The 21,298-nt window shown below is 39.9% G+C and overlaps 1 protein-coding gene across 6 annotated transcripts in view; it reads left to right on the forward strand.

The window, feature by feature from the left end:
* The window catches only part of LIMCH1 (LIM and calponin homology domains 1), a 175,447-nt gene extending 154,460 nt beyond the window's left edge, over positions 1-20,987 (forward strand). For all 6 annotated transcript variants that reach the window (XM_030449481.1, XM_030449482.1, XM_030449486.1 and 3 more), the window contains 13 exons: positions 373-545; positions 1,237-1,342; positions 3,352-3,380; positions 4,672-4,755; positions 6,342-6,434; positions 7,415-7,519; positions 8,792-8,928; positions 9,725-9,846; positions 10,616-10,739; positions 12,096-12,173; positions 14,502-14,610; positions 15,511-15,613; positions 17,860-20,987. In XM_030449481.1, the coding sequence (XP_030305341.1) occupies positions 373-545; positions 1,237-1,342; positions 3,352-3,380; positions 4,672-4,755; positions 6,342-6,434; positions 7,415-7,519; positions 8,792-8,928; positions 9,725-9,846; positions 10,616-10,739; positions 12,096-12,173; positions 14,502-14,610; positions 15,511-15,613; positions 17,860-17,885 (1,289 nt within the window). In that variant the 3' untranslated portion in view covers positions 17,886-20,987. The remainder of the gene's footprint in view (positions 1-372; positions 546-1,236; positions 1,343-3,351; positions 3,381-4,671; positions 4,756-6,341; positions 6,435-7,414; positions 7,520-8,791; positions 8,929-9,724; positions 9,847-10,615; positions 10,740-12,095; positions 12,174-14,501; positions 14,611-15,510; positions 15,614-17,859) is intronic.
* The last annotated feature ends 311 nt before the right edge of the window (positions 20,988-21,298 follow it).

The following is a 21,298-nucleotide window of genomic DNA, read 5'->3' on the forward strand; positions in this document are numbered from 1 at the left end:
GGTTGATCACACAACTTCAGTAAAGAGATAGCTTGGTGGGTACATTGTAGGTTACAGCCCATCTCAGCTGAAGAGGAGTGTCTGAAGTAATTTGGGTGACGCCATAAAACTACCTATCTTTGTTGAGCTTGAAAGGGGCCCTATAATGCCAAGTGCAAGCACCTACATTTTGTCAGGTAGATTTTACTGTTAAAGTCTTGTCTTATATGAGAAATCAATTTTGCCTGTGTTGAAGAAAGTGTAAAAAAAAATAATCCAGTATTTGGGCCCAAAGTATATCCAGTAAGGAATTGGAGTGTAAGAATTAGGTCTACATTTTGACAGAAAAAATGTCTCAACTTTGCAACATTATCTCTTCCATGTGTGGATTAGGTTCAGATCAAAAGCAATTCAAGTCAACTGCAGCTTGTGCCAGCCCTGTTGTGAAGAGATTAGAATTTCTTCCCAGCCCTGTCCCTTCAGAGGAAAATGATTCAAGTGAGAAAGATGTGAAGAAGCCTGAAATGGAGCAGAGGAAGGAAGCAGAGCTCTGTGCTACACCAGAGGTACTTTATAGGGGAAAAAAAAAACAACAACAAAAGAAAAAGCAACAAAGAGGGAGTGGAAAACAAAACAAAAAAAGAAGACAGACCTCTCATGAAAATGTTTATTGTGCAAACTGGTATTTTTCCCTGTATGATGTCCCTTCAGTTCACTGAAAACAATTGCCAGGGAATGACCCTGGAGGGTGGTTTCTGTGCCAAACTCCATGGTCATCAGAGACTAACATCTTCAGAGGAACTTCCTAGTGTCTGCTTGAAGGGTTTGAACCTGTAAACTGTCTGGAGCAGAAATAAGAACTGGACCTGTAAACCCCAGTGCCACTGCATGTTGGGAGGACAGAGTATCCAGAAGGTGTAGGTAGTGGAGCTTCCCCTCTTAGTCCTCTTGAAGTGCTGAACAGTGGCAGAGGTAACAAATGGCCATGACTGTACTGCTCTGTCAGGTAAGTTAAGTGTAGGTCCTGGGTTAGGATTAGCTTTAGAGTGCCAGACAGTGTGAATATCAACAAATAGCTACCAGTTATTTCCAGGACTTCATTATTGAAAAACCATGTGGTAATTCCAGAGAATTTGTCATTCCAGAGGTTTCATCTTTGATGTTGATTCAGAAAATAAATAGAAAGGGTTTAAGTTAACCTTTGATAGTACCTGCTGATTTTTGAATGCTGTTTTCTGCTTTGAAATGTCTGAACAGGTGATAAAACCAAAAGCCCTGGAGCAGGAGGGGAGTGTTGTATTGCCATTTTTAAAGAAACTACCTGAGACCAGCCAAGTTACTCTGCAGAACTCTGGTCTACAAGGTGAGCAAAGAGTGTCTGGACAAGTCAACTGTACAGTAGCTGGATGTGTGGGTATGGTGTTCAGGGAGAAGTGTCTGATCAATGTCCTGGAGAGTTGTGGTGCTCAAATTGTTATTTTTTAGTTGAATCTGACTGATACTGGTAGTGTGGATTCTGTGGTGCAAAGGAATTTTCTGGCTGTTCCCCTTAAACACAACAGAATTGTGACACAAGCAAGGGGTGCAAGGAGACCCCTATTTTTGCATGTTCTAGCAATTAAAGCTTTATTATGTCAATAAGCATATTTTATTAGTACTGGTGGTGACAGGTGAAAATGGCTTAGCAGTTGGTTTTATCTTGTAAGAAAAATTTCTGGAGTTAAATTCTGCCCTCATCTGCTCAAGTGCAGCTCCATTTCACAGGGGAATAAGACTGTACAGGTCAAATTGAGGGACATGCTCATTGTGAGCTACTGCAAAGCAGAACTTTTTTTTTTTTCTTCATGAGAAAGTTTTGCTCGAGATGGATAATGTTTAGTAGGTTTAGAATGACTTTAGGGGTACATCTGTGTAAGTATTGTGAAAGAAAGAGAGAGAGAAAAAGTAATCTGAAGTTTTCTTCTCCCTGAGAACTTACTGTTGGTTTATGTATAGGTAATGTACTGATTATCCTACTGTTTTTAAGACTGAAACTACCGAGGGTGATCCCCTGTGACAAACAGGATTGTCTGAAAAGGAATAAAAGTCTCACTTCTTGTAAGCAGGGGCGTGCTTTCTGAACAGGGTTTGAGAACAATACCATTTTATGTTAAACATGAATCAATGCAAGCATCAAGCAACCGGTCGTCTGTCTCTCCTATTTTCCGAGTGATGCTGAAACACTTGGCTGCTCCCTAGTGTTCACAGCACACACAGCACCGAGCGGATGACACAATCCCTTAAAACCCGTTCCTGCAGTAGGAATGAATTCCATCACCACGCAAAGACCTGCAGGGGTGGCTGCCCTTGACTGTCCTTACTGAGCTCCTGGGTAAGGTTTGGGTGCCACCTTACAGAAAGAAGCAGCACTCACACACGGGCCGTCTCTGTGGTCCATTGTAAAGCAGCAGCAGCAGCAGCAGCAGCGGGCCAAAGCGACTGTAGTCGAAATCCCTCCCGTGGCCGAAGCTGCCCACCAGGTCTGAGGTGTCTGTCATCGCCTGCTGACCGCGGTCTGTTTCTTGTTTTGCCGGTGCCTGCAGAGCCTCCCCGCGGGGCCGCGGTTCCCCTCAGGGTTCGCAACAACTGGCGGCGCTCACAGTTTTTCTCGCAGTCAGGTAAATGCGGCTCTGGGAGGAGCTTCAGCCCTCCCGCTGCCTCCAGTCCTGTCCTAGGTGCCTTCAGACATGAGGCTGGCCTAGAAGCTGACGATGACGGGAACTTTTTCTGCCTCTTGCTTCCGTAGAAAGTGTCTGTTCCTGCTGCACAGTTGACAAAGAGCTGTTGGGTTGCACGTTCTTGCGATGATCTGGTTTCAGGCACCCAAATGAAATCACTTGCCTATCAATACCTTCTCCATAATTGCTCGAAATCACCCTAATTTTCAAAGACATTTGGATAGAAAATGGCAATGGTACTCTTCGTAACTGTGGCTTTTGAATAGTGTAGTCCCATCCTTTCAGCTTTGCTGTGCTTTTTCCTTCCTTGCACTGAATCGTGAAGGGAAAAGTAGATCAAAGTAGGTAGCACTCAGTGTCCAAACACTGCTAGTATCTGTGGCCAGACGTAGATAGCATTAGCTAGTGGTAGAGTAGAACCTGATGTTAGTTAGTATTGTGCTTCCCTGCACCCAGTTTGATGGTGATGGGTATAATCTGTTTTTCTTGTTTACTTGCTTGCAATTTGTCCGTATGTTTGGTTGTGGGACCAAAAAGAAACCTAATGTGGAGCTTTTATATGCATATACACTGTATCTTTAATTGCAGGTTAGGCACGTTTTGCTGTGTTAAATCTAATTTTTCTTTTTTCTGTTTTTTTTTTTAAATTTTATAGCTGATTCTGTTAGTGGTGACAAATCAAACGTGAGTACCTTTTTTTGCATCATTGTTTGGTTTAAACATGTGTCTTTAGCAAAAGTGGATTTTTAATGCAAAGTGTCTTGAAACATTCCCAAATAAGAATGGTGTTTTGTTTTCTTATCTAAATGAGAGAGAACAAATACAACCCAAATCAAGCCATGGTCTGAATCTCTGGAGGTCTACGTTCTGCTCTTATGCTGAGGGAACAGAAGCTTTCTAGTACTCAGTTACTGGAGCCACTAAGGCTTCACAGTGTCAAAACAATATGTAACTCTAAGTTAACCATTCTGTTTTAAATGCATAGAAATTAGAGGATACCACAATTCTACCATCTCCTCAATTAAAAACAAAACCAAAAATAACCACTGTAGTGTAACGAGGCAACCAGGTGCCACTAATTGCCAGGGAGTGAGCATGAGCTTGTGTCAAGCCCACCTGTGCCCAATTAGGGTGGGCCCCCACTGCGCATGAGCAGGACCAGGGGGCCAATAAAAGGGGCCTGCAGGGGCCTCCTGGTCCTGCTCATGCGCAGTGGGGGCCCACCCTAATTGGGCACAGGTGGGCTTGACACAAGCTCATGCCCACTCCCTGGCAATTAGTAGCACCTGGTTGCCTTGTTACACTACAAACCACCATAAATGCCACTGTGAAATACACAGTATTTCATATTCTGTTTGTCACATAAAATAGACACCATCTCCTCCCATCAGATTCAAATACAACTCTTAGTGGAAAGTAATCAAGTGTCTAAAGTTGTTCCTTGTTATAAGGTTTCTAAATATGTAAATGTATAATGTAATGGGATCCTTAATGAAGGCTAAGATCCCACTTCATTATGGATAAAAACTTAAAACAGGCTATTGGCTGTTGTGCTGGCAGCTGGTGAAATGAAAGAATTTTTTTTGCAATCACAAATTGCTTTGTATTTTGCACAGAAGATTACAGAGAGGCAAAATAGGTATTTTCTTTACATTTGAGTACTTGGAGGTATCTTTTCATTGCTGCTTAGAGCTTTCTTTCTGATCGTTTCCTTTTTTTTCTTCCTTTCTTCCTTGGTTTCCCAAGCATTTCTTTGCAAACCAAATGATTCTTTTATCATTTGGATACCTGTGGGCAATCCCAAGTGTCAAGGAATCTACGAATATTGTCTGCTAACTGAAAAAGCCATTATTTAGCTCTCAGTCTCCCATTTTAACATCACTGTCAGGGGTAGGCCAGGCAAAGTGCAGCTTTCTCTGGTAACCTTGTGAATTATGCTCTCAAAGTCTAATAGCTTGGTTTTCCTTCATGCAAGCGTTTCAATTTCTGGTCCTGGGATCCAGAAGAAGAGCGAAAGCGCCAGGAAAGGTGGCAGCATGAGCAAGAACGCTTGCTTCAGGTAGGGAAAAAACTGCAGGACTCCCACCATGTGGATCAGCTGTTGAATTGTCCCTTTGGACAAAAGTTGGGCATTTTGTGTCATGTTTTTCACATCCTTTGTGGATGCTTGAGCGAATTCTGTGGCAGATGTGTGATAAATTGAGCATAACACATTCTCTGTAGTTTGGGCACTCCCTTCCCTACCCCATGGAAAGACCAAAAGGACTTAGTTCTGCATTCCAGTGTGGAGTTAAACCAAATGTTGATACTCAGTGATATTTAAAGTATGTTGTGTATAGACTGCAAGACTCTTAATTACTTTTAGCCTCTTTCTTGAGACTGGCAATTTGGTGACTCTGATGCCTATGCAATTCCTCTATAAAATGAAGGTCTTCATAGATTCTCGTGGATTTCTTTGTTTACAGGTTCTTTTTCCAAAACATCAAAGTAAAGTTAAACAGAAAGGGTGTTTCCTTTTTTTTTGTGAGGGGAAGAGACCCCCTCCAACCACTGGTTTTGCCTAATGGCAGAGTAAGATGTAAAAACTCTCAGTTTATATCCTAGCTGGGGGAAGTGCACTGGCCCAGAGAACTTGAATTTCCCCATCAGTCAACAGTGCCTTTTGAAACTGTGATTAAGTTTGGTCCAAAAGAAATTATTTCTTTCCTCCATGCAACAGAAAAGCAAACTGTCAAAGGATGGAGATTAAGAAAATGGAGTTTTTCATGTTTGAAGAATGACTCGTGTGTCTCTCTGCTGCTTTCTTGAGATTATTTCTTTTTAGCCAATATAGCTGCTGCTTCTTAAAATGGTGTAAAATTCTTAGCATGATTTTTCTGGCATATGTGAACAATCTCTCAATAGTGAACGCATCTCTTCTGGATTAGGCATATGTGGTTTCTAATTCAAACAGAGGGGTGAACTGGTTTAAAAGGGGCATATGGAAGTCACCATTCATATTCAAACTAATGATGTCAAACAATTTTAAAGATCTCTTTAAGATAACTTTTTATGCAAAACTGTGAAAACAATTATCAGGAAATAATTTCATCAAGGAGGAAAAAAAGCTAATCAGCTAGTTATAAGCTTACCCTCTTCAAACCTTTACACACTATTCATTTATCTTTCAAACTTGCACAGGCATTCATTATTCATCAAATTTTACTGGCATCTCTCTTAAATTAGTAACAGACTTTGCAAAATCTGCTTGTTTAAATGCTACTTTGCTGAAGTTTTTAATGTAAACCCCATGCCTAAGAATCTTGGGGGGTGTGATAGCTATTTGGATTTCTTAATACTGTGTTAACTAACAAGGAATTATTGAAATTGTTGAGCATAAATTTTATTTCTGACCAAAGATGGTAAAATTGCACAAATTTTAGTATGTTTAAAATTCCTTGAAATTTGAAACTGTTAAATGTTAGTGTTAGAAACAACAAAAGAGGGGAGGGAAATAAGCTTTTTTTGACACCCATGAATGTTTTAGATTTTTATCTTCCTATTTCAGCCTATTTCTGATTAGACCACTCTTAGCAGGTTCATCTTGTCTGTGGAGATACTGCTTCAGAATGCTCTGAATTTACCTATGCTTGTATCCCCTTACAGGAGAAGTATCAGAAGGAGCAGGACAAGCTGAAAGAGGAATGGGAGAAGGCCCAGAAAGAGGTTGAAGAGGAGGAGCGCAGATACTACGAGGAGGTATAAGGCTCAAAGGAGGAGATTGTTTATTGACATTTTTGTATTTAAATGCACCCATTTATGCAACTGAAAAAATCCCATACCTCGACTCATTAGAGAAAATTCTTCTCAAGGATGAATTCTCAGGAGGATTGTTTCTCTTAAACACTACCAGAGGCACTGAGGAAAAATATTTAAATATTTAGACAGGCATCCTCAGAACCTCCCCATAGGTGGAGGTGTCTAATTGCTGTGCAAGCCAGGGTGAGTCCGTAAGGTTGTGTTTGGGCACGCTCAGACTTTCCTCCTGAGGCAGAGCCTTGTGAGTTTTGGCATATACTTGGTGTCTGGACTTGGTGGAACTCCAGATGAAATTGTAGTCTGCCTTGCCCTTGATCATGTAGCTGTATTGTAAACTGGACTTGTTTGGAAAAAAAAAAAATTAAAAAAAAAAAATCATAATAAATGTTCAAAGCTAGCACTGAAAAAGTATTAATGGTACAGAATGTTATGGTTTTCATCTGTCATATGTAGGTCATTATTGCAGAAAATTGGAAAATATTAATGTTTTCAGTTTGACTAGTACATTATTCTGGTTGAGGTCTTCTCATCTGTGCTTGAGGGCCATTCTGAACAAGAAATATTTTTTTTCCAACTTTCAGAAGAAGTTTCTCACGTACCATATTTTAGTTTGAAAATTAATAGACTGGTGTTGTGGAAAACGTTGGTGCCTTCTCAAGTGGAATATTCTTTCCACTTTTGGATAGCCAATCTCAAGGATGGTAATGGTGAAAGAAAAGGGAGTGCAAAACCTTGAAGCAAATTTAAAAATGAGGTGTTACTATTATTCTTGGTACCACATATCCTTACCTAGCTATCTAACTACATGTCCTTTCCTAACTACATGCACATGTAGCCTACTTTTATTATTCTACCTTTGAAGCTCATAGCTGACACTTTGTATTTTTAACCCCAGTTTTCTCCTGATCCTTATTTTTCAGGAGCGTAAGATAATTGAGGATACTGTAGTTCCATTCATTGTTTCTTCAAATTCTGCTGAGCTCCTCTCCTCTTCTTCCTCTACCACTGAAGGAAACAAGACAGCAGTGAGTTTCTCACTCTCTTATAAGAGATCCTGGATCTTTTCCATAGCTGGTGATACTTCAGAGTACTGTAGCTTGTATGTTCTCATAACTAAAGAGCCATATTCCCAAGCAAAGTATTACCACACTGTTTTGGGCTATAGTAGAGGGTAATACTTCCTCACTTTGCAGCTGCTTCTCTTTTTAGCTGGCATTGTGAAAAACAGTCACCCATTTCTGATTGTTTAACTACTTTCTCAAAGCTAACTAAATCTGAAGAGATTTCCCTATATCTAAAATGTGGAGTATAAGGCAGTACTGCAAGCATACCTGAGATGAGGAGGAATCCTGCCCCCCTACTTTTCCTCTTTTACTCTCCTACCATTCCTCCTAGAAAGCAGTAAAATAAACAGAGGAATGTTCACTACCCCCTTTTGTCTTATGTGGCATAAAATGTTTAACTCGATGCACCTAGCATTTAATTAAATGTTTGCCAAGAGATTAGAGAATGACACCCCAAGTGAGATCAGTAGAATAAATGTGAGAATCTGAGACAATTTTCTCCTGCCTAAGGCACCCAGTCCATAGAAGACCCTTTTCCATTCAGCTTCAGGATTAAGAGTAATGTATCATCTGCTTCTCCTTTCACCCTTCCTGCTCCCTCTTGTCACTCATCCCTGTGCAGGGCCATCATCCATGGCACTTTTTTCCACATGAGTGTGTAGCATTAACTTCTTGAATAAAGTTGCTTATGCCATGCATAACCATGCACTGCCTGCACCTAGAAGTGAAGGATCTCATGGCATGGCTTATTGAAGCTCCACCTGTCAGGTATGATCCACTCCAGTGCTGTTTTGAAGTAGTACTGGTGTTTCCATTTGAGACTGCCCAGAGCATGTAATCAGGGTCAAGCAGCTGAGGTCCCTCACAAAGTCCTTCCAAGTCCAATAGGAGACTGTCTAGACTCCAAAAAATCATTCAAGGATTTCTGCCAAAAATATGTAGTGGTAAGTTCTATTTTGTAATCTTGAACATCATCTCCTAATTAGTAAGTCCTGTACTTTTTTGTTTCACGCTCAACTTAATACAATTTAGTGATTGTTTCAGCTCAAGTCTTTGTTAAATCCAAGGTTAGCTCTACTGAGGTCAAATGATTCCACTGTATAATGTGAGATGTTTGTCATGATAACAATGAGTCAACACAGTACATCTGGGGGCAGCCTGTGCTTTTATTTTTTTTTGTGCTGATGCTGAATTCAAGGGAAGATCCTTGTTCCCTCCCCTGATGTCTTTTAGAACTCAACTGATTCAAACAGCTGTCCAGAGGAAGGAAAACAAAAAGAAGGTACAAAGCAGAAAAAACTGCTCTGGGAGCAGGACAGTGTACCATCTCTGCAAAGCAAGGAAAATGAACTCTGGCAAGAAAAGAGGAGGTATGGATCCAGCCTAACTATTTCTGATCCCTGTGGAGCTTTGTGTGTCTGTGGAGTTCTCTGCTGTCACGTCTGCTCACAATTAATGCTGAAGCACAAGCATCTGGTGGCCCGGTGATAGGTATAAAAGATTGTGGTAGTTATTTACTTGCCACAGGCTTATACAAATACAGCAAGGTGCAGTGCTAGTTTTGTGTATCAGAAGGCTTGGCTTTGCATTATATGGCTCTGCTGAAAGGCTGACACATCAACCAGACCAGGGCTTAGGTAGCTCAGACATCTCTGGGGGGAGAGGGGGGGGAATTGTGCTGTGTCTTGTGTACAAGTTTCAGAAGCCATTTTGAGAAATAAAAGAGCAGTAGCTACTTTCACTCAGAATCTGCGTGAGGTTGCCTGGCTATCTTGGAAGTGCCATACCTGATCTTGCCAGACAGTGTTCAGAGTCCTGGTCTTTGCCCAGCTGCTGATAACAGCGTTCACAGAGACAAGAATCATCTGATGGTGCTGAACACTGGATAGAAAACACAGAGAACATGTTTCTCTGGTGAAGAAGCCATATTCCATAAATCTGGAGTGATCTTTAGTGTATGTGGCTGTGTGTCACGGAAGTAGGAAGTCTTGACATGTTTGGGGAGTTACAATGGTAGTTTGTCCTCACTGTTTTGTCATTGCTGACACATTAAGAAATCTTCTTGCACAAAACAGGCTGGTATTCAAGAGTCTGATTTTGCCACAGTATTCTAAATGGCATTGTTCTTGGCTTTATTTATACAATGTGACTTACTCTTATTGACAGTGGAAATAAGGTGCTCTCAGGACAGCCAGAGACTGGTATTTTGAAAGGAGGTGAACAGGAGCAGCAGGGGCCAGTGATGGAGCGCAGCTCACCTGCCAGGCTGAACCTGCCACTGACTCAGGGTGAGACAAGAGTTTTCATACACATGTATTCTTTTTCAAATAGAAAATTTACAGGTAATGCAGTGGCTTGAAATCTAACTCAGATAATTTTGGAAACAAACATTACAGATGTATGTTCAAAATGTTAATTGAAAAGTTATTTTCTGTTAGCAAAGATGAATGCATTAAGGTGAAATTTAAAATTGCCTTGTTTTTGTCAGAGATGAGCATTTCAGCTACAGGCAGGAATGTTGCTTATAGGCCTCCATGTTCTCATTTGTAATTAAATATGAGGGATTTTTTTATCTTTTACACAATCTTACATACATATTTCCCACACTCCTTTCATGTTTTGATGGCTAATTAGATTCTTTTAGTCCATTTCAGTCCAGTAAAAATCACTACCTGTTATGCCTGATGATTTCAAGCCAGGAGAAAAGTGACAGCTGTCTCAATTTTGTCATAAGAAAGGTCTGATGACATTTAAAATCAAGCTACTTGTGGATATCTGTTCTCTTCTTTTCCTCTTCAGATACTCAGACTAAGCAGCAGGATAGTTCATGTGTACATGAAGGAAATCCAAGGAGACTTTATCCCACCTAAGTCTTCTGGTATAGCAGAACCTGTCTCTGACTTTGTGGGGTTTCTGTGAACTTATTTTTAATTAATAGTACATCTCACGTCTCCTTGAGACAAGCTATGTATGTGTGCCCACAAGCTATGCTGGTCTATCAGTACGGACAAAAGCATTTTATCACAGATATTGAGATTTCCCCACCTCCCATTGCAGATGTCTCCTGGAATCAGCAGCTGCTGACCAAGCAGTCCCCACATCGTGCAGAGGACGTTCGGCAGAGACCACTCCTGGGCCAAAGTGTGGGACAGCAGCCAAGCTCCACAGGAGAAATGAGGAGGTGAGAATGAAAAATAAAGTTTATTACACAGGTTGGGAAGTGCTGCTCACTCAGTCTTCTTTGACAGTTAAGTTTCATGGGTTGTTGTGCAGCACTGCAGACACTTCTGGTTCCTGGCTTTCCCACCAAAACTGCTGCGTCCACTTTGTTTCTCGGTGGTGGGTACTGCAGTAACAAGTTTCATGGAGGAGGACAGTTCTTGCTTGCCACTCTCTGTTTTCTTTTTCCTTAGGTCTTTAAACACTCATCTGGGTAACTGTTCATATGCTTCATTTTAATTTGTTTTAATTACTCAAGATAAACATTTATAGTTAGTAAGTGGCTGAATGTCAGGGTGGGAATCTCTGCCTCTTTGAAGTTGCTATTCCAGAGCTTCATTCCCCAGCTTCTAAACACCCATTTGTTGCTACTTTCTAGTTTTGTAAGGTTTATAGATTTTCAAAGAAGATTCATAGAGATTAGTATTTTCTTTTTGCTATATAGTTGGCAAGGTTTCTCCCTCCTTTGATGCTTTGCCTGGTGTTTTTTTAGTGAGCATTACTAAAAAGCAACACCAGTTCTTTTTGTTTCAGTAAACAGAGGATATGTTTGCCTAATATTTGCAAAAGGTGTATGTTTGTAATGGGAAGGGAACAACTGTTTTCATTAGCATATATATGAACAGTCTCCTGCAAGATCTATGCTACCTCTCTGAAGCTTGTATCCAGTCAAAACTGATGTAGATTGAGGTTTGATTACTTATTCCTCATAACAAACTGCTCTTTTGTGTTTGAGAAAATTGTTACTTAATCTGTAAACAAGTTTGAGCAATGAGAGGTTGAATCAATCTTATGATTTCTGATAACAAAAAACACCCATGGGTTTCGTCAGCAGATTCTTGCAGAGCAGAATGGACACAAATAGGAATAAACCACTTTTCAGTGTTGTTGGCTTCCCTTTTCACTGAGTAAAGGGCACAGACTCTCCATCAAGAACCTCACATCTGCTCTACCAGTGTGCTTCTTATTACATCCCCTGGAGAACAGAGTACGAGTCGGTGTGCTGTGGCTTTACCTTTCTTCATGGTGGGAGTGTCCTTGAGTTGATAGGTGGGTAGGAGTCTGCACACAGGTGATTACCCTGTGAGTTATCCTGAAGGAGCAATAGCAAGCAGACCAAGACTCAGAACCAAAAAATGTAAACTAGTTTTCATTGTACTAAAATGGCAGTGGACAGCAATTTTTTACCTTGTTTTCCTTAGATAAAATCTTTAGAGTTTGGAATCCTGAAATCCATCATCTGGAATTTCTCAGTACAAAATATTTGGCTTTAATTGTTTTTCAGCTGAAATAATCCATTTTCTCTTCTATATTTTAGGGCAGGCTATCATGAGAACTTCCGATCTGGTCCATCATCTCCCTGCTCTCCTGCTGCTCCGAGTTACTCCCCCAACAGGTACAAAAGGTCAATGAGGAATTTTGCAGACTAAATGCATCTCATAGCTGCTGGTGAACTGCCACAGTGTAAATCACATTAGTATTATGTGGATGCACTATTAATTCTTCTAAATGTTGCAGTTCATAACTGTCGACAGAATAAGCACCTGGCTTCCTCTCCTCTGTTTCTTACCTACTTCAGCAGTATTGTTATGTTTTCAAATAACACAGTTCAGAAAGCAGCTGTAGAACTCTGCTTGATCACTGAAATTTCAATGAAGATGAAATGGGATAATATAAGCCCCAGTCAAAGTGAGCAGTAAGGCGTGAGTTCAGAGCCCTTAGCCAGAGGATGTTGTCTTCACTGTGAATAGTGCAGGAGCTCAGGAGCAAGGTGTGCTCTGGATGCTGTGACCAACTGAAATTTCAGCACTTCCTGATTTCCAGACCTGAAAGACATTTTGCTTTTTTGGCATTTTTAAGCTTTTTTCTGCATTCATGCTGGTCTCCTGCAGATTTGATTATCCCAGGCAATGAGCTGTGCTCCTTTCAGTGAGATGTGTGTACCAACTCTAAATAAATGCTAACTGTACCCTGACAGAATCACTGATAATTTGGCTTGTATTAAAATCAGTTGAATTATTAAATAGGGTAAAGTAATACTGCACAGAAAACATAGCGAGTTTTTGTTTTATTTGAATAATACTTTTCTTCATGTTTGACAGTAAAGCCCTCCTTCTGATGCTGTTTGAATTGATGTGAAACTACGAGGAACGTTTTATGTGAACCATGTCTTCTGTTTTTTCTAATTTAAATGCAGTTTTGGTAGGATTGCAAATAATTTCTTGTTACATATAGTTAATCATTATAGATACTTAGTATTATTTAGCAGCTACATCCTAATCTGAGACCCTTTTCTAAGATCTTTTCCTGAAAAAATCTTAGTTTTGGAAACAATGTATGGGATGTTGTTCATTGTTTTACTAACAGGTTAGAAAACTTATCTTACAAAATTTCCCAAATCACTTTGTTGTTTGATCCAATGCTTCATCTTGTCCCTATAATAACTTTGGTAGTGTAGAAGGAATGAAACCAAAGTTGTACTCAAGAATAATGCAGAGGGATGTGGGCAGAAGGCTTAAGCTTGTGGGGGAGGAGAAGAAACCAGGGAAATTATTCTAAAAGGGTTCATGAGAATGAAGCAGCACAACAGTGATGTGCCTGTGCTGTCAGTGTAAGTGGTGGGATAAAGAATGGTGGTCTCAGGAGTGACAGATATTGGATAGATGCAAGGACAGTTTGGCTTTTTTATCATGATGCAGTCCAGATCTGCCTCTCTTGGTGGCTTATTATGATATTGCACCAAACCCATAAAGCAAGGTATCATAAACTTGCTTATCTGTGTACAATTTCACAAAACCAGCTTTTCAAAATGCATGTAGTATCCCAAACTTACTCTCTTGGTTCCAGCCTTGGCTGGAAAAAACCATGGAAGACACATTATGACGCGGGAACACTTGGTCTTGTGTTTATCTTACTAGACAAACATTGGATCTAGCAGGCTGGCAGACAGGTGAAAAGGGAAAGAATGAAGCACACAATAGTGTGCACCTGCTCTGCCATTAAAAACATTATGGAAAAAGGTACCAGTTATTCCTGGGGCTCTGCTCCCTTGCCCAGCTGTCATCAAACAGCTGCTTTACTAGAAAAATCTAGACAGCACTGAAGCTTAGGGAGAATAGGGAGAGAGTTGAAGTATTTTTGCATTGCAGATGTAGGTCTGATTTCAGCTTTTCTCTAACTGGTTCTAATGCTACCAGACCTGTAGCTGCAGCTGTGCTACTGCAGCTGCACTGCTGCTGTTGGCTTTGCCAGCTTATCCGAGTGTAAGAGCAGCATCCCTGCCTTCTGACTTGCAGTGAGCAAATCCATTTGGAAACAAATAGAAAAATTACCAGGTTGAGAGTCTGACTTGGGTAATTTGTGAGGATGTCTGCTTTGATTGCTGTGTCACTGACTCAGTCCAGGTAATCCAAAGACATGGTGCCTTGACATCTGGATCTCTGATAAAAGACTTGTATTCCCATTCATCTAGCACAGCAGACAGGCACAGAAATGAGTCTGAGCTGCTGTGTATTAATGAATTTTAAGTCCTCTGCTTGCTTGTCTGCAAGGCAGACGTGCAGGCTGATCAGCAACATGGTTGAAGGGTCAATGTGTATTTATGTGATACACCCCAATGCTCCTTGCTCTCATCCTGTTCCTCTCCATAAACCTGTGTAAGCATTTGGGTACATTTTAGCATTAATTGCTGTTCTGTTTTATTAAAGTCATGTTTGTCTCCTAGGTCTGTCAGTGGAAAGAAACTTTGTTCTACCTGTGGGCTTCCTCTTGGGAAAGGAGCTGCTATGATTATTGAAACACTTGGTCTTTATTTCCATATTCAGTGCTTCAGGGTATGTCTCCTACTTTGTTAAGAAAGATCTCAAGTCATGCAGTGTGAGGAGAGAGTATATTGGGGACTGCAGATAGGGAAATGGAAGGAGCAAGGGATTTGCATGTTTGTTATGTATGTATGTTTGTGTGTTTGTAGAAGAGCAGAAGTAATGCAGATAGTGTGTTATTTTGCTGTCAGACATGTTAACTGGACTAAAATCTGTGCTTTAACAAGCAAACAGGTTTTTTTACTTCCAGAGGGAAGCATCATATAATTTCCAATTGGTTTAATTGCTTTTCAATATAAAATAATTCATTTTGTTATTGTTTAGGTTTTTTGTTTTGTTTTGTTTTTTTTCAAAAATGTGGTCAGTTCTGAAACGATCTTTGATCTGTCCCCTGGTTGGAAAGCTTTAACTATGGAATGGACAATGTCTCTGGTCTTCTACTATAACTCTCAGCAAGACATACTTCATGACTGTTCTTGAGTGTCTAAAGATAGTTTTCCAGAGAGCTTGAAAAATGCACAGTTGTATTGTCTCTGACCCAATTTGCTTTAGAATTCACAAAGCCCTTTTTGGTTATACATGGTTATTCAAACTAAACTTCTAGCCTCTCTAAACTTTGTCCAGCTGTGGTGTCCTGGCTCCAGAATGCATCGTCATGATCAAGTGTCCCTTAAAATGGCTAGAATTCATTTCTCTATAAGTGGAGACTGCTGAAATCCAGTCATAAATACTGTTTGCTCTAGAATAAACCTTTCTCTGACTTGCAGTTTTGCCTAAGAGTATTGTCCTGGGTTGTTTTTTTTTTAATCTCCCTGTTCCAGGAGCTATTGAAAGAAAAATAAACATTTTGGGAGAATTGTGACAGACAGTAGAGTGTTGTCTCTCTTACTTTCCCTGTTCTTCAATTGACAGTGTGGAATTTGCAAGGGACAGCTGGGAGATGCAGCAAGTGGCACAGATGTCAGGATTAGAAATGGGCTTCTTAACTGCAATGATTGTTATATCCGATCCAGAAGTAAGTATCAAATCCTGTCCAGAGGAGAGTGAAATCTGACAATACTGTTGCCATGATCTGTCTGATGAGTTTCTCCTCCTGGATGGAATGTGTTTTTCCTTCTGCCCAAATGGATTTGCCTGTCAGGCATAGCTTCACTATGGAAATTTATTGTATCAAAATAGATTTCCAAGCCCATTAAATCTTTCCCAGAGGATCCCCACTTAGCAATGTCAGACTTAGAGACTGTTTCTTTGCATAAATACGAACTCCTACACTCTGTACACACATTGTGTGTCCTGAAGGGGGTGGATCTGTCACATCACATCAGATAAGCTGGATACTTCTGCCCTGGCCCTTGTTTGGAGAAGTTCCCATTTTTCAGTCTCCAGACCTCTATTTGCAAATAAAATGGTCAAGGAAAAATACTGGGATCATTCTGTAACTCTTAATGAATCCTTGTGGTGGTATCCCCAGATACATGCCGAATTTCTGCAAGTTTTGAAGAGTGATTCAGACAATTGCATGCTGGAAAAAAAATGATGCATTTTTCTGTCTCAGAGCAGGTTACTTCCTAGTCTTAGATTTCTGTAATGATACCATTTTACTACAGCATTTCAGCTTCACCCTGATGCCAACAGTGATATGAAATGTGCAGTGCTCATAGAATCATAGAATGGTTTATGTTGGGAGGGACCTTAGAAACCATCTACTCCAACCTCCATGCCCTGAGCAGGGATTCCTCAACTGGAAAAGGTTGCTCAAGGCCTCATCCAGCCTGGCTTTGGACACCTCTAGAGAGGGAGTATCCACAGCTTCTCTGGGCATTCTATTCCAGGATCTTAGTACCCTTGTACTAAAGAACTTCTTCCTAATATCCAGTCTAAACCTATTCTCTTTCAGTTTAAATCTATTTCTCTTTGTCCTGTTGTTGGACATTCTTATGAAAAGTCTCTCCCCAGCCTTTCTGTAGGTTCCCCTCAGGTATTAGAAGGCTATAGAGGCAGCTCATGCTTCCTTTCTACTTTGTGGAAAACAGAAAGAAACAGAAGAAGCCCTTGGGATTAATTTTTGCCTTCCTGATACATGTTACTGTTCAATATATTCGCTGCCTACAGTCCTAACAGATAAGTGGAGATACAGAGCTCTTGTCACCTACTGTTTTCCTTCGTTTCTCCCAAAAATAGTGGCTGTAGAAATCCAGAAGTAGGAAAGATACTGCCTACCTTTGCCAGCAGAACAGACTATTTTTTTCAGTGGCTTCAGGAGAGAGATATTTCCCCATCAGCAGAGCTAGAGGGTGCTATTGTATAACCGTTTGTTTGGTGATCGAGTTTTTTTAATTCTGCTAGGAAATGTTAGCAATTTCTGATTATTTATTTAACCTGACATATTTACAAGTAGCTTTTCCTCTTCAGGCTTGATACTATAAACCTTCCTCATCTGGATGAGGTCCCGACCCTCCAAGTGCATGTTTGCACATCCATCTTTATGGAAAAAAAAGGGAGGATGGTGATAGTCATATTTTCCTTTTCTTCTTAATCCTTTTTGCTTAAATAAAAATTGAGATCCCTTAAGGATACATGAAGAATCAGAGAAGTAGTTTATCATCCTAGATTTACTCACTCCATCATCATTTCTACCGGCAAGAGTACTAGAAAATGCATTGCAGAGCTGTGCACAGTGTTGCATGCACAAAAACAACTGATGATCTGTGACCAACCCAGAATTAATAAGTATTATTTTGAGATGCTTATGGACATCTCAATTAAATATTCTGGATTCCAGAAGCTTATTTGAAACTGTGGATTATTCAGTTTTTAAATTACTTAGCAAAAGCCTTAAGAGAGAAAAGCATTAAAGAATATGTAGTAGATCGGGGTCCAGAATATTTTTATTTTTCAAATAAAAATGAACAGAGTTTTATTGGTAGAGTATTTTTCTATAACAAAACCTCGCAATGAAAGGAGGTATTCAATGTCAAACACAGGGATGGCCAAATAACACCAGGGCTCTGTAGGACCATGTAACATAAGCCGAGCACAGCTAAGATGACTTATCAGTGCTTTGCTTTACTGTTTTGCCATTGCAGAGCCTAAAAGTAAATATACCTACAAGTACTTTGCAACTAAGGTGAGAGGAAAGTGCATGCAGAATACATTTGACCCTATGGTGTGGAAGATACAGGTCCACTGGTGTTATGCCGACTTCTTTGCAATTAGTTAAAATTGTCAATTAATAACTTGGTTTGGTTTTGTGCTCCCCAGCTGCTGGACAGCCAACTACATTGTGATATGACTTCCAGTCCTGATAACTTTCAAGAAGGAACTTTCTTCTCATACATATCGGCTGCCTCCAGACAATCCCCTGTAAGAGCTTCAATCCATGGACATCATGGCTCTCATCTCATTTTGAAAAACTCATAAAAATGCTGCACCCGCTCCTTTGAAATGCAATATGTTGGTTTCTCCCTTTCTTAAGAAATTTGCAAGATATGTATGACTGTATTTGGGAAGGCAAAACCTAAGTACTATAAAAAAAAACAAACCACCTTTCAGGTATGCTTATTACCTTATCCAGTCTATTACCTTGTTCTTTGAAAGTAATAAGAAAATAAACATGCAATAAAGCTGTTTTGTTTTAATATTTCTAGGAATTAAAAAGTTAAGTTTACAGAACCTTTATAGAATATGCCAACTTGAGATGAGAAGTAATTTTAAGATAGTATCTAATCCATGCATTTGAAAAACTAAGCATTGCAGCACGACTTCTCTGTTATAACTGAAGCTATAACTTTTTTTATACAGAGACTAGTTTGGTAATACATCCTGTAATTCCGAAGCATTTTGTGTTTATATTACCTTCAGTGGAGGGTAGGAGTTATACAAATAAATTATTGCACCTTTAGTGTTAGGATCTTTTTGTTTGTGTACCCCAAGTAATGTTCATGACTATAGCTTAATATTCTCTCAAATAAAAATTTCTTCGTTAAACCTAAAGCCTGTATACCATTAACAGCAGCAAGATTCTCATTAGAAGCAATCCTTCTTACAAAGTTGAACAGCCTGTGGTGTTATTAAATTCAGTGAAAGGTGTTGTGGGGGGAGAAGTGGCTGAGTGTGTGGGCACAGGTGAGTTGTGAGTCTGGGAGCTGTGGTTTGATGCTTATGGTGGGGCTTTTCTCTTCGGTGTGCAATGTGCTCATTGATGCCCTGATCTTGGTTTGCCATCTGCTCATTTGCTTGCCAACATCACAGTTGGTTGAAAATTCATGTGAAGAAATGGTTTGGGTGCCCTCCAGAGCAAGGAGTTGAACAGCCTTGAGCCTGTGCTCCTCCGTCCACCAGACTGGCAAAGTCAGCAAAACTGGGAAGCATGTAAGGCAGACAGGGAGGAGGCTGGGATCTGCAGGCAAAACCACTTCAATTTGCCTGTTTTTGGGACAGTTTTCCTTTGTACTTTTTGTTTAAGCGTGTGCTCCTTACTAAAGTTCTCCAGCAGTTTGTTGAAACAGCAGTCAGAGCTGTGTCACTTTATCTACAACACACAGACAAAGTTAGGAGATGTACTGCAGTGGTGAAACATCCCATCACTTTTTTGATATGTCCAGTTATTGGACTAAGCCCATTTTAGCAGTTCGTAATACAACTTTAAATGGAGGGGAAAAAAAAAATCTACTTATTCTGCCTTAAGACCATGATAAAACTAAATTTTATGTATGTGCACATCTGTTGTCTTTTGATGTGTCAGTAAATGAAAATGGTTATTAGGGAAGCAATAATCTTGAGTTGTTCTGTAGCTAGCAACTATTTATTTAAATGTTAGACAGTTTCTTGCATGTGAGTTGCATACCCATGCAACTGCATGGTATTAAAAACCCTCATGCAACATTGTCATTGGAGGACATTGTGTCTATCTGCTGGGAAGTTACCTGTTACTTCCTTAAAATTGTGCCTTAGAAAATGCAAAGCTGTTGTACAGAGTCAGCCATGACTTATGAATGCAATAAATCCAAAAAGCTGAAGTCTTTCATTGACTTCATTGGGAGAATATTTTTAAAACAAAATAAACTAAAAACCAGAAAAATGTTTTGGAAATAAAACAGTGACATCCAATATTTGATTAACTATCTGCATGGTTTCCTGTTAAAGAGTTTTGATAACCAGGATGTTTACACTTTGCATGTGGTCATCATAACGTTTTCCCTCTAATAAAGAATAACGTGGAAATTCAAGAAGCAGATTTTATAACCAGCTTTGTACATCTGTGTAATTCCATATGCTGCATTGAGGGGATGTGAATATATGATGTTGGGGCCTGGTTTTTCAAACAGACCGTGCATGCCTGTGCATCACTTTGGTAACACTGACACCACATCACTTGTGATAGAGCTTAGAAGTGCAGATTGGTCCCCAGTGTACAGAAGGTGCTGGCTGTCACAGAGGTGAGAGCTGCTCCTCATTCATGTAGGGGTAAGTGCCCAAAGGGCTTAGGAGCATGGTTGGGAGTAAAATGCATGGGCAAGGGGTGGGGTGGGAGCATGCAGAGACACACCATTGCATCTCTTAAGCTGCTTAGCAATTGATCCCAGTGTCTACCCATTAGTTTCATATATGCATGTTTTAGCCAAGTTGATTCTATGTAAAGTGAAATGAAGCAGAATCTCAGACAGTGATTTCCGCCCCCCCCCCTCCATGAACATCTATTCACCAGCACAGAATAATTTTCAACAGTTACCTGAATTGTACTTGCCAGCTGTTTATGTTTGCTTTTATATTTGCTTTGGAGTCCTACAAGGCAAATTCATTCCATCTAAGACTTTTTCTTTTTTTCTTTCTCCTTTTTTTTCCTTTTTTTTTTTTTTTTCCAGTTTAAACACATAATTATGATATGTTTCTTATCAGGAACTTTGAGCACATAAAAAAAATAACACTTTAATACAGTCAAACTACAATGTAAATGTATTTCTTGCAAAAAAATATTTATTACTGCTAAGCAAGTACAATGTATGTAATGGGTTTTAGAATTTATTTAGCCTCTTACTACTTCAGAGAACCTGAGCAGGTGTCATAACTCATCTGTATTTCACAACCCCATTTTCCATGGTGTATTTTTTCCTTACTCTTGCTATGGTAGTGTTATTGGTGCCATACATCTGTGGTTTTCAGTGAATGTCCTAATGGTTGGTGAACCAGAAGGGGACCATCCTTATCTGCATGTCCATTCAAGGACAAGGATTGCTGTCCTAGCTGGGGCTGATGTTGAATACCAATTACGCTCATCTGTCCTTTATTTTATTTATTCTAAAATGCCTCTGGAAATTAGGAAAACTTGTCTAAAATGCAACAGCTTTTATAGTAAATGTATGTTTATAAATAAAATGTTGATTACGTTTGGTGGTGTCTATTTTACTTATTCTAATTAACTTCTATTGCATGTGTTGTGTCTATGAAACTGGATTGTAGAGTGCATACATCCCTTTGGTAAAAGCTTCTGCTTGATTGGGGTAGTCTTAGCTGAGCTATATCCCACAAAACTCAGTATATAAGGTGAGGCAAGAAAAAAGACATCCTTGAGATAGGATGATGCCCAGTGGTTTGCAGTTTCCAGCTGTATTTCCAGGAGCATGGATGGCTGTCATGGTAGAAGATAAGCAGAGATGGCTCTTTGTGAGTCTAACCCAAAGTCCTCAGAAGATCTTTTGTT

Source organism: Calypte anna, chromosome 4A (assembly GCF_003957555.1).
Source record: "Calypte anna isolate BGI_N300 chromosome 4A, bCalAnn1_v1.p, whole genome shotgun sequence".
NCBI classification, from domain to species: domain Eukaryota; kingdom Metazoa; phylum Chordata; class Aves; order Apodiformes; family Trochilidae; genus Calypte; species Calypte anna.